We start from the raw sequence: 12,244 nt of genomic DNA, 5'->3' as shown, positions 1-12,244 counted from the left end.
CTGCCATCATGAACCTGAAGCCTTGCTGTCAGCGAGGTGGCCACCCAGAAATGGAAGTTCTTCAAGTGAAGAACTTAACTTTAGTCACAAGGAGAAAAAAAAAGTCAGTTTTCTGGTTTAGGTAATTTTCAGGCTTCACTGCTTATATTTGGAAACTGTGGGCTTTCCAGTGTTGCCAGAGATCTCAAGTCATGGACATACTAATTTTCCAGAAGCATCACTAATCGAAAACACCTTTTGGAAACAATTTGCTATTGGCTATCAAGCAGAAGCGTTGGCAGTAAAATACAAGGTGATTTGAATTGTCATCCCAGAGCTGTGGGGTAGAGGAGAGGAACTGTGCAAACCAACAGTTAGAGCTGGTGTGTAAGGCTGCAATTCAGAATAAGATCTGAGCGTCATTTGGCATCCATTCGGTCCCTGTGGCTTGGAGCAAGTCGGAAGCCTACTGCTTTGAGGCTTGTGTCATGTGTAAGTACAGGTAGTTCTCAGTCTTCAAGAATTTGTAGACGTGATCTAGATACCTAGTGTAACTGATAACCTTGACCAAGACTGATTATATTTTTGCCTTCTAATTCTTCATTAATTGAATCCAGTGTTGTAATTTTCTGTACGTTTCCTGGGTTTGCCATCAGGTAAACCTGATGTAGCCTAAAATATATTCAGCTAATTGTTTTAGGATTGCTGGGGAGACTTTGTCAGACTGGCTGGTTAAGCATGTTCATTTCTGATGTGTATTCTGTAACATTCACTTTGGTTGCAAATTGCACGGGATATACTTCACTATCATCGAGGGATTAACACACTATCATCCTTTTTTTTTTTTCCAATGCAAACTAGAAATATTACTTGAAGAATTCTACCCGTTCTGCATTATTCCTCATCTCTGTTCAGTAATGCTTCTGCTCCCTTGTTAGGATTTCTCTTGTTCCTACCATACTTAAAAAAACCTCCTTTTTATTGTCCTTAGCTCTGCAAAAGTGGGAGCTCCACCAACTTTTGTGAGTTGGTTTATCACAAGACTTTTTTTCTTTTTATGTTGCACTGGTATGTACTAAAGGAGTAGTTTGTCCTGTTTTCCGGTGTGTTTTGGTGGTACTCCTGGATTCTGTGATCATACTGACTTCTGTACATCTGGGACCTGTAGTTCTGAGTTATGAGGAACATTAAAATGTGGACTGGGGAGTCCCTCACCCATTCTCTCTGCATTGTTCTTCCCAAGCAGAGCATGAGCAGAGATTTCGGTATTTAGCTCACATGAATGGTTCTGGGTTTCAGAAATGACGCTAAACAGATGTTTTTCTCATGAGTTGGCATTTTTAGTTTTAGAAAGTCTATGTCACCTTGCCTTCTGACAGCCCTAAGATGTCTCATCTTTGTCTCGTCTGCCACATCCCTTCAGTGAGTTTGGGACACACAGAGTTGGGGTTTGTGGAGTGTTTGAGGGCTATTCCTTCCTGGACAGTAGCTGAATTGAGTCATCCCTTGGTTGAGATGGGAGCCTGCACAGAAAGGACTGTTCCAGGGAAGCAGCTGTCAAAGGGCCAGCATATTAGGGGAAGAGGAGTAACTATTGGTGTTTATATGTGAACTGATTCACATATAATCAGCGTGGGCATGGCAGGCGAGATCAAGTGCAGTGCCTGAGTGGCAATGTTGAAGAGGAGACTGAAATGGTTGTGCAGCAAACAAAAAAAAGTAGTATGGGAGTGTGGGTGCAACATGGGAGAGCCAGGGGTCAATGAGGGGGTTGAATAGGGAGCAGAAGTCAGGTGTGCTGAGGAATGTGTAGAGATTTGAGCTTGCTAAGGGTGTATCAGTCTAGGTATTACTCCTACTGTGCAGTTTAAAGTAGGGCATATATATCAAAGTGTGCTTATATTTATGAAGCTGACAATGTTAAGCATGAAATCATATTTAATACATTTTTTAGCTGACCTCTCAGTGTATGCCAGTTGATGCTAAGTATTGAAATTTGAATTCATGTCAAAGTATACTGTGCAAGGGAGATGCAATGTTATCTCTGTGATTCATCCTGACAGCACTAGGAACTCAGACTGTTTTTTAGCACAGAGGCTGAGGAACTAGGACTTCTGCATTTGATTCCCATTTGTTCTGTGTTATTACCTGCTCTGTGCCCCACTATCCTTAGCTGACAAAACAGGGACAGTGCCTTTTGCTGCCCCTCAGTGTATTATGTGAATGAGAGTTTGTGAAGTGCTTTGGGATCACAGGTGTTAAGAATTGCTGTGCTGGCTGAGGCCAGAAGCCTGCCCAGCCCCTGATTGCACTGTGGCAGCAGGAGATGCTGCTGAGGGGGACGGCACAGTCCTGGCCACCTTCTGCAGTCCATCCCAGGATGAACGAGGATATGATGGTAACATGAGTGGGTTTCACCTCCTGTGATGCTAGCTATCCCAAGCGTCTAGCCTAAACTATATGCAACCTACTTCTGTCCTTGGTGGAGGGAGGGTGACTCACTTTTCTTAACCACCCTTGCATGGACGGTCCTCTCGGCTGCAGAAAAAAACCTGCTTTTCCCCTCCCTGTTTGTGAGACCTTGCCTGGCCTGGGCCATGAATTTGATCCGAGTTTTGAACAAACCAACCCCAATCTTGCTCCCCTTCCTTCTTCCCTTTCTCAGGATTTTAATATGGTTCATTCCTCCCTTGCTGAGACCCCCACAAATCCACCTCCAATGGAGCAGCATTGCAGCAGGGAGCCAGGAACCTCTCTAGGCTTGGCAAGGGCACCACAAGACTTGTCTGTACATCCACAGCCTCTGGATGCAAAGCTTTTAAGTAGCTAACATTAGGTGTGATGATTTTTCTCTCTGTTTGCGTTCCACTGTGCACATACATGCGTGGGTTGTACTGACAAAGTATTAAGGATTCTTGAAGCAAAACATGTGAGAAGAGGCAGATGTAGTGCATGGCAAATTAGTGTGTGTATGCTACAATGCTGGGATTGGTTAGTGATGCTTTTGTTTTCTGCTATATAAGTTCTCGGAGAATATCCTGGAAAAAGTGGGATTGTCACTGCTATTTTGTTCTTCTCTACGTTTTAGTATGGGTGCCTCTGATTTGGCATTGCATTATCAAAGTGTTAAAACAAACTTAGAAAAAAAAATACAGGCAGTGCATTTAACCTGAACACATCAAGTATTATCAGGTGCAGAAATTTCTGACTATTTGTTGGCCAAAAAGGATAAGAAAAATAATAGTAAAACTTGAAGGGGAATGCTTCTGGACAGGCTATTTTATATGTCTGAGTACTTGAAAAAATTACGCTATGGATAATACTTGAAATCAGTCAAAACCTGACAAAAGAAGCAAATGGACTTATTTCAAAATATGTGCTAAAAATCTCATGCTCTTTTGGACCAAAGCATATGTGCTGGATAGTAGCTCTGTATCAAAGCTTTGAAGCTGAGATTTTAAATACTTTTTCAAAATTAACCCTGTACCATAAATGCTATCAGATGCTTAATTAAGACTCTACTAGCAAGGAGCATGTTTGCAATAAATTATGGGAGTTGTTCTGACATGCTTTATCTATGTAAAGATTTCTATTTTTATGTGAAGCTATTAACAGATTATTGATTTCAAAAATAGATTTGTAACTAAAGAGAGATGCATCATATTTCAGTTGCTCAGAGTTGAGAATCTTACCTGGCTAGCTGCCCGCTCTCTTAGATGTTTATTCCAGTGGTGTACAAGTGTATGGAGTAATTCAGCCCTTCTTATTTTTGTCTCTCTATTTGGAAGAAGGAATTTGTATTCAGGAATCAGGTCCTATATCTCTTAGCCATGCAGGTAGGCTGATTTTTACACCTTCGTAGCATCAGAACAATTTCATTGAAAGCCGTGAGACTTTTTGTGTAACACACTTGGGTGGGAAACATTCATCACAATATCTACATCCATCACAGTATCTTTTGTCAGTTGTTACTGTTTTATTTCAGAGCAGTAAGCTCTTGTCACAGTGCCAGTGGAGCCAGCTAAGCTGTAAGAGTGCCTTTGAGTTCTTGTAATACAAAACTTCAGCATAAGATTTTTTTATTTCATGCTGTGTGAAAATTAAAAGAAGGATTTTAATAAATAAATCAGGGCAAAGCCTGAAGGTAGAGGTAATATCTTCTATTAGAGCAACTGATAAAGTTTGAAAACTTAGACAAGCTTATGTGCCCAAGAGCTTGTCTGTTTTTTCCAACCATACCAGTTTGGTCTAATAAAAGATATTGCCTCTGTCTACAAACCTTGTTCTACCTATGAACTTTGTTCATTACAGCTACAGCAAAATACTGCTGAAACGTTAAAATAATTCAGGCCTTTCTCGCTTAATTACAGAAACTCAGATTTTTGTGGTTTCTTTAAGCCTCAGCTTTTTGAATCCCAGCACAAACAGAATGATGCAGTCTGGTTTATCCTACTGTAGGGGAAAGTTTATCACATAGCAGCTCAAACTGCTTTGCTGATTCGTCATTTTAGAAAGAATGTTGTTAAAGGTAACCTGCTAAAGTTCTTCTGCCATTTGGATTTTAGGACATTTTGTAGGATACTATTGGTGAGCAACCAGATGTCTGGCATGGATGGCCGTTGGGAGCAGTCCTATCCTAGTAGCTATGTCAGCATCTCTGATGTGGTGTGATAGAGATGGGAAGCAGATCAAGTGGGAAGAAGAGGCTGGCAGAACGGAAAGTCCTCTGGCTTTGGCTGTGGGTATAAATCTTTGAATCTTGCTATGTGTCTGGCTGGGTAAGCAGAATAGGGTAGCTCTTCTAAATAGAAGGAAGCTTGGATTTGGACTTGTTTCAGCTGGAAAACCTAGACCCGGACCTGCCTAAGAGTCATAATGCCAGCCATGCAACAGTTTTTTCAGAGCTAGTTAACTTTCCTTTTAGAGGCCTTAAATGTGTATGTCTTTTGGACCTGAAGCTGTAGCTCTAGGTTAGTAGCTTTAAAATAGCTCTGATTAAGACCAAGGTGGTGATGATCTGGACTATCTTGAAATGTCTATGGGGTAGATGATTTTCCCCTCTCTGGGGACACAAGCCCTTTCTGTAGTTGGCAGTCTTGGGGTTGTACCAGATCCCTCGCTGTGCTGCGTCTGTCTGCTGTCCTGGAGTCTGTCACTCTTGCATGGGCAGTGCTCCTCTCCAGAGGCCCTTCTCCATCAGGACTGCTGCAGCCCTTGCTGCCTGTAAGGAGCATTTCTGCAGGCAGTGCCCTGCCTTTGAAGTGGAATGGGTTGATGCTTGCGGGCTGTTTAGTTCTGTGCCCCGTGCTGCTTTCCATCTGCCTTTGGGCATGGCTTAAATAGCTGGTAATTACTTATAAGCCCTTGGTGGCTGGGGCCTGTGCTATTTTAGAAGCTGCGTCTCCCTGCATGCCCTGTTGTGGAAGTTGCGGCTGGCTGGAATGGCCCGTCACCCTCTCGCTGTGGTGACCTCCTGTCCTGGGTGTGTTGCAGGGAATTTGGGGGGGAGAGCTTTCAGCTCTGGCATGCAGTCCCTTGGGCTGCCTGCCAGGGCCTAAATTTGGTGACCTTTAGGATGTGGCAGAAGATGCATTTGTAAACCTTGGTTGTAGTAACTGGGAGACAAGCAGAGAATGCTGGGGGAGGGAGGAACGTATTTTTTATAGACAAGCTGTTTGCCGTCTGTTTGATTTTTATGACCAGCAGCTAGTAGGTAAATAGTGATGACTGCAACTGTTGCTCTTTAATCAAATTTAAAACTAAAAAATTATACAGATTTCCTCTAGGAGACCAAGCATGCATGTGATTGCTGAAAGTGTCATGACTTCTAACTCTGGTTTGGACACTCGCTCTACTCTCTACTTTGCTGAAATCACCTAGTTTCTCTTCTGTGAAATGAGGGCAGTCGTATTTTAAAGGTGTCTAGAAATGGTTGCTGTATCATTACCCATGTCACTTGTGAGTGGTTTTGTTTCTTTTAAGGAAGAGCAAACAAGCCAAGCCCTGTGGTCCAGTAGTTGTGTGGGTTACACAAGAATGGTTTTGTGTTATACCTAATTTGGTATAACTGTGGGATGCATCTCCTGCCCCGTTCTTTGCACCGACTCTAATGATAGCATTGTGATGGGTTGAGCTGGGTTCAGCCTGCTGACCAGTGGCAAACTTCCCAAGTTTTGTTTGCTTTTGGTTGGTTAGTTTTGATGGGTGAGCGCTTGGACTGGTGAGCTGAACTGACTCAACATGGGGCTGCTTCATCATCCACCCTGGTGCCAGGGGTGCAGCAGGACATGCGTCTGGCGGGAGGAGGGGGTGAGCAGGATTGCCCCAGTGTGCTAATAACACACTTGGGAAAGCTACCCCTGTTTCCTCACTGCAGGGCCTTCCTGATGAGAAGGTCTGTCCAGTGGTTTGGTTTTGACAAGCAGTACTTGTGAAGGGGTGCAGATGTTTGTGAAGATCAGCTGGTGAATATTTGCATTGCTAGCATTACAGGTTTGCAGTGTGTTCTTGCTCTGTCTGAATGTAGCTGACCTGCAGAGGACAAAAGATCATCTTTCTACTTTCCTTCCAATTATTTCTGCTAATTTAGCATCAGTTTGAAGCTTTGTCTTTGCTTAGAGATCAAATAAGAAACAAAGCCAGAGACAAGGCTCTTTATTTTTAGCGTGTGGTAAAAGTGGCAAGGTCAATCCCACTGGGGTTTGTAGGGTTTGCCCTGCCTAATGTATCTGATGTATAAAGTGTGGGTTTTCTATCACTTATAGCTAATGTGTATTAGTAACTCTAAGGTGAAAAATACCCCTTTTCAGCAATGACAGCTGTTTCTGACTGTGTTTTCACCACAATGGATAGGAATGTCTTTGCAGTTCCAGCCATGTGGAAAAGCCTTGTTTTGACTCCCTATCTCACCAAGTATCTCAGAGGAAAGCATCTTGCTTGAACTGCAAACTCAGATCTTTCCACCGGCTACTTTGCAAAACTTCCTGAGTGGCATTGCATCTCTTCATACCAGGAAACAGACTAGTTTCTGGTGAAACAAACCTTGAACTTAAGCAAGCTTTTCTCTTCTGCCTCTTTCAGAAGTAAATAAGTGTTTGAAGATGACAACCTCATGGAGCGACCGACTCCAGAATGCAGCAGATCTCCCTGCAAACATGGATGGGCACGCTCTGAAAAAGTACCGCCGGGAAGCCTATCACCGGTAAGTCATTCGTGTAACACCACAACTGAAGTGCTGAGACAGAGGGAAATAAACTTAGCATAAAACCCACATTTCTTGGGTTTTGCTTGTTGGTAAAACAGAGAGGTCGTTCTCACCTTCCTTGCAGAAGTGTAAGTAGAAGGGAACTTAGAAGATACCACAGTATTGGCCTGCAGGAATTTACAAACAGTAGAGTTGAGCTACATGTACTAGAGCGAGTGAGGGTATGCTTTCTTAATGCAGTTGAAAGATTAGTCAAAGTTAGATTTTGGGATAGAAGCTTTCAAGTCAAGAAATACTCAGTAGCAGAAGTGTTACAGTAATTATTGCAGTGCGCACTGGGACAGCATAGCCATATACACTGGAATGCACAAATACAAATGAGAAGGAAATCAAATGGGAGCAGAAATTAAGTGCTTGGAAATTATATCTAGTATGGTTAATTGTGTACACCACAAGAGCATGTAGAAGCACTAGACGGGATCTCAGCCTCCTTTTCTGTGGTAGGCGTGCCTAAAATCATCTTTGCTGTAAAACAATTACAGTCTAAATAAACAAGATAGAGTACAGAATACAAGAAATGTTATCACACTCATTTTACAGTTTGGGAGTCACAGTACAGATACTAGATTGTTTTCACAAGATGACATTAGAGGTTTGGTTGAGCCAAGAATTTAGCCCACAGCTCCCAAGGTTCCAGGCGTAGAGCATAAAAGATGGATGCAGTCTGTATCCTTATCAGATGTCTGGACTGTTACAGAGTTAAAAGCAACAGCATCTAGTAATTGTCAGTATTCTGTTTGTGGGAGGTGTTTCTTCAAAGTTTAGCTTTTTTAAATTGAGAAGTCATGCAGCATGATGATCAGAGCATGTTCATCAGGAGTTAGGGAGACATATGTCTGATATAGAAACAGAAAAAGAAGTCAAGTTTCCCAACCTCAAGCTTAAATGCCATGTTGCATTTGTGATTCATATATGGTGGTATTTCTGAGGAAGTGTTTTGGAAGTATTAGGTATCTTTTGATTCTTCAAATGGAATCTAATTACAGAAGAACGCCTTAGCATCATATGATAGGCCAGGTTGTGCAAGTTGCAACGTCTAAGGCTAAGTAATGGATCCTGTGATGCATTTCTGAAGCTTTCCAATTTCCAGTGAATGTGTTTGGGCACATGTCTTAAGTGGTAGCATTATTTGAGTCTCTCTGTGTCAGCTGGTTTGTCAGATATGGAAACGTCTAATGAATGTAACTATATATAGCACGTAAAAAGGGAGGGATTTTATACCATTCCCTGGCAAAAAATCTTCATCACGTTGAAGTCGTTGACAGGTTTACCTTAGTGTTGTAATTTTACCTGTGACTTCAGTTGTGTTATTCCTGATTTAGACTGATGGAAATGAAGTAGAAGTAAGGCCTATTTATTTTTTGTTTCTAAATATTTCTTCAACATTTGTTATGGTACGGTGCTGACAGTCTGCTAAGTGTTGTACAAGATCCAAAGGAAGCAGTACTTGTCCTTAAGAGCTCACACATTCAAGTCCTCATCATGTTTACCCTTACTCATGTAAGAAATCTTTACTTTCAGAAAGAATTTCCTTATGGAAGATGAGAGTGCACTCATACAAAGGAGGGTTTCCCACTTGGAGCTGGGATCTGGTAGTCCAAAATTAGTCTGTGGTATAGTTTAAGTACCCATTTTTAGAATCTAGAAATGTCTTATTCAAAACATATTGAGCAGAAACGTTGCTAACATGTCAGACTTTCATGGAAAGCACAACATTGGAAATACATTAAGGAAAGGCACTTTTTTTCTTTTTAAATTACTATCCTCTTTTAAAAAGAGAGAGAGGGAGGGAGGGAATGAGAGAGAGGGAGGGAACAGGAGAGAATGAGAGAACCTGATGCCAAGACTGTAGTATAAATCTGTGCTATTAATGGCTTTGGTGTACCACTTTCATGGGAGTTATTTTGATAATCCAGTATTGCAAGAATCTGAAACAACCTCATTCCAGAGGTAGTGTTGTCAGACTTCTATTTCTGGTATTTTTTGTGATCTTAGTGTTAGCAGATGTGATGTTACTTAAAAGATAAGTGCAGACTTAACACGATAGACTAGGACTGAAGTTATTTCACCGTGTTGTTTTATATTATATTTTTTAGTATTTTAGTAATTGTTCAGATATAGAATATGTGTGCTGGTCATAGCCATCAGTTCTAGGATGGAAATTTGTTTCAGTGAGGTCCAAGTATGTGCTAACTCTTGGATACTGCTGAAGCACTGCCAGTTTTATGAAAAAGAGATATAAAAGACATGGCATTTATTGTTAAGATTCTTTTCTTTCTCTTCCTTCCTTTTTCTTTGTTTTTCTTTCAGACTCTCTCTTTTTTTTCTCTCTTTTTTTTTTTACTCTGGCAGCTAAAGAAAAAAAAACCTTAAACATGAATATGAAGTGACTTGGAAACAAAAACAATGAAAAAGAACGTAGAACATAAAACCAGTACATTTTTTTACCTTAAAGCTGGTCCCAGCGGTATTATGGGCCCAATCTGGAAAGCTGGAGGAGCTTGGCAGCTGGGCCACATTTGCAGATGAGCATAACTGGAGCTAGCTTTTGATACCAATGTTGGAAGCGCAGTCGGGCTCAAAGTCATTCATTGGAATTTTCTAAATGCTACTAGTAACACTTGGTTTTCTGAAGTGTGAAATTTTAAATTTTTTTTTCACTCTTTGTTTACTTCATGCTTACTTAAATACCAGTGGAAATACCTAAACCAATTGATTTAACTTTCTGGTTCTAATGAACTACGCGAGATTTGATATGCTTGAATTGTAAATGTTGAAGCAGCATAAAATAAGGGGAAAAGTTTCCAATCCAAGCAAAATAATGTACGTTAAAAATAATGTTCTTGTGGGCATGAAACTTTTTAAAAACTTTATGAAAAAATTAGCTCTGAAGATACCACTTTAATAGTCATATTTTACTGTAGTCGTTCATAATAGGAATGTGTTTTTCAGGTGTTGCACTTATTGTATCATACTTGATGGATGGATGTTCAACACGTAACATTGTTGGCAGAAATCCCAGTTGAGACTGGTTTAACTGGTGTAATGCATACTGACTCAGAGTATGATGACTATATCATAATCATGTCTGAATGCCACAGGCAAGAATGTTCAAATATTTATAGCTGTTTTCCTCCTATAGCTGTCTTTCTCCCAAAATTTTTGCTTGGTGTTTAGATCAGTTTGTATAACTGCTTAAGAAATTAGAGTATTGAGTTTTTTGATGAAGTAAGCAAAGCTTGAGAGTATGAACACCTATGCTATGCTGTAGAGTTCAAGGGCCATAAAAGCAACATCACGAATTAGAAAAAATCTGTGGGGTATTTCTGATGACTTTAACTAAGACTTTCGGTTAGCTAGTGTTACTATCAGCCACAACCTTGTTATACAACATTGTTGGCGCCTGTTGGAGGTGAGGTCTAAAGATGAATTAATATACAAGCTAGATGTTATTCATTCTCTAGCAGAGGTCACTGGTAAGAGGATACTGCATTACTCTGCTGTTGGCAACATACATTTTAATTCGGAAATAAAATGGATGTGTAGCTGTTAGGTGGCTTTTCCTTAGTGTGTGTGGTTGTGAGGCCACCTCCCTCATGAACTGCTTGTTGACTTTTCCGGGTAGAGGATAATCACTAGGTCATTTGTTCTGGAGGAGTACTGTCATTTAACGTGATTGTAATTAGGCAAGAACTAGGTTGACTCTGAGCCACCAAATTGCCCTAGTGTCTATTTTTTAACTTGGAGTGAGTACTTCTAGGCACCCTCTGGATTATCTCACATAGCTCTTTAGGGTTTAAATAGCAACCACATCTAGTTAAAGCAAATAATGGAAAAAGTTGGTGTTCCATCCACTCTTGTTACTGACAGTTACCAAGATCCAGGAAACAGGTATTTGCATTTACTTTTATTCTGTGGTTTTGGTTTAACAGGGCAGTAAGGCTGAGATGGCCTTTTTGTTAAATATACAGACTTTGGGGTGCTTATAATATTTTGCATCAGAGTAATTTGAGACTTCTCATCCTGAACATGGGGTTTCTGTTGTTATTTTAGTTTTGTTTTCTTGCTCTGTTGTTTACTGACTAGCACAGGGAACGTGACATCGTGATTCCTAATCCTAATTCTCCTGCTGACCGCTCATAGAATACTGAATATGTTGCTTCATAGTTTTGTGCTTTCATTTTTGTGCTCCACTTTGCTTTCAAAGCATCTTATGGTGGTAATATGAGTTAAACGATTTAAGCTCTTAATGTATGCTGAGATCCTGCTAAAAAATTATACATACTTTAATAATGACAAAGTAAAAGGATTACCAATTGGCTGGTTTGATCTCTAGGCTTAAAGATGTATTTTTGTTTGTTCGCATTTATAAAGTTTGGGCTATTCACTGTTAAGGTTGTTTCTTCATTTCATTGATATGGAAACATCAGTGATTGCAAACAGGTAGAACTGTTATATAAACTAGGCTATGAGGCTTGAAACTGTTTATCTATTTGGGTAGCTGTATATAAAGTCCCTTTAAAATGACCGGTTCGTTGAGGTGGCTAATGAGAAAAAAGTCTTTATCAGTCGGAATGCTCCTTTCATCAGACACATTTGGATAGGTGATGTGTGGTATTTTCATGTAACTGTAAATGAGCTAGCTTTGTAGGCACTGCTGCCTGTGGTCTGTCCTCATATGTCTTTGTGCCGCCTCCTTGGACTTGTGTGGTGGCATGTGTGTAGCAGAGGGCAGCATGTGGCTCTCTGTATTTATTTTGCTTTAGTGCCTTGGACATTGGAGAGAGAAGGGAGAGGGAGTGTTAAGGTGGCAGAATGGACGAGCTTATGAGAAAGCAGAACACTTGCCAAATTAATAATAAAGAAATTACATTAGAAATGTCCCATGATCCCTAGCTTTAATAGTTTCACAGAGCAGACGGGTGTTATTTTGGGATGGAATCCATATGTGAGCTTCTTGGCACTTTGCTGTTGCCTGGGAAGAAAACCCAAACAATGGAA

General features: G+C 40.7%; 1 protein-coding gene across 1 annotated transcript in view; it reads left to right on the top strand.

The window, feature by feature from the left end:
- Positions 1-7,079: 7,079 nt before the first annotated feature.
- Positions 7,080-12,244, top strand: part of NT5C2 (5'-nucleotidase, cytosolic II) — a 40,753-nt gene continuing 35,588 nt past the window's right edge. The window contains exon 1 of the mRNA XM_009881534.1: positions 7,080-7,180. Coding sequence (XP_009879836.1) covers positions 7,080-7,180 — 101 coding nt within the window. The remainder of the gene's footprint in view (positions 7,181-12,244) is intronic.

Source organism: Charadrius vociferus, unplaced genomic scaffold (genome assembly GCF_000708025.1).
Source record: "Charadrius vociferus isolate BGI_N301 unplaced genomic scaffold, ASM70802v2 scaffold282, whole genome shotgun sequence".
NCBI lineage: Eukaryota > Metazoa > Chordata > Aves > Charadriiformes > Charadriidae > Charadrius > Charadrius vociferus.
Note: the sequence above shows the minus strand (reverse complement) of the source record. Positions and strands in the feature narration are given on the sequence as shown.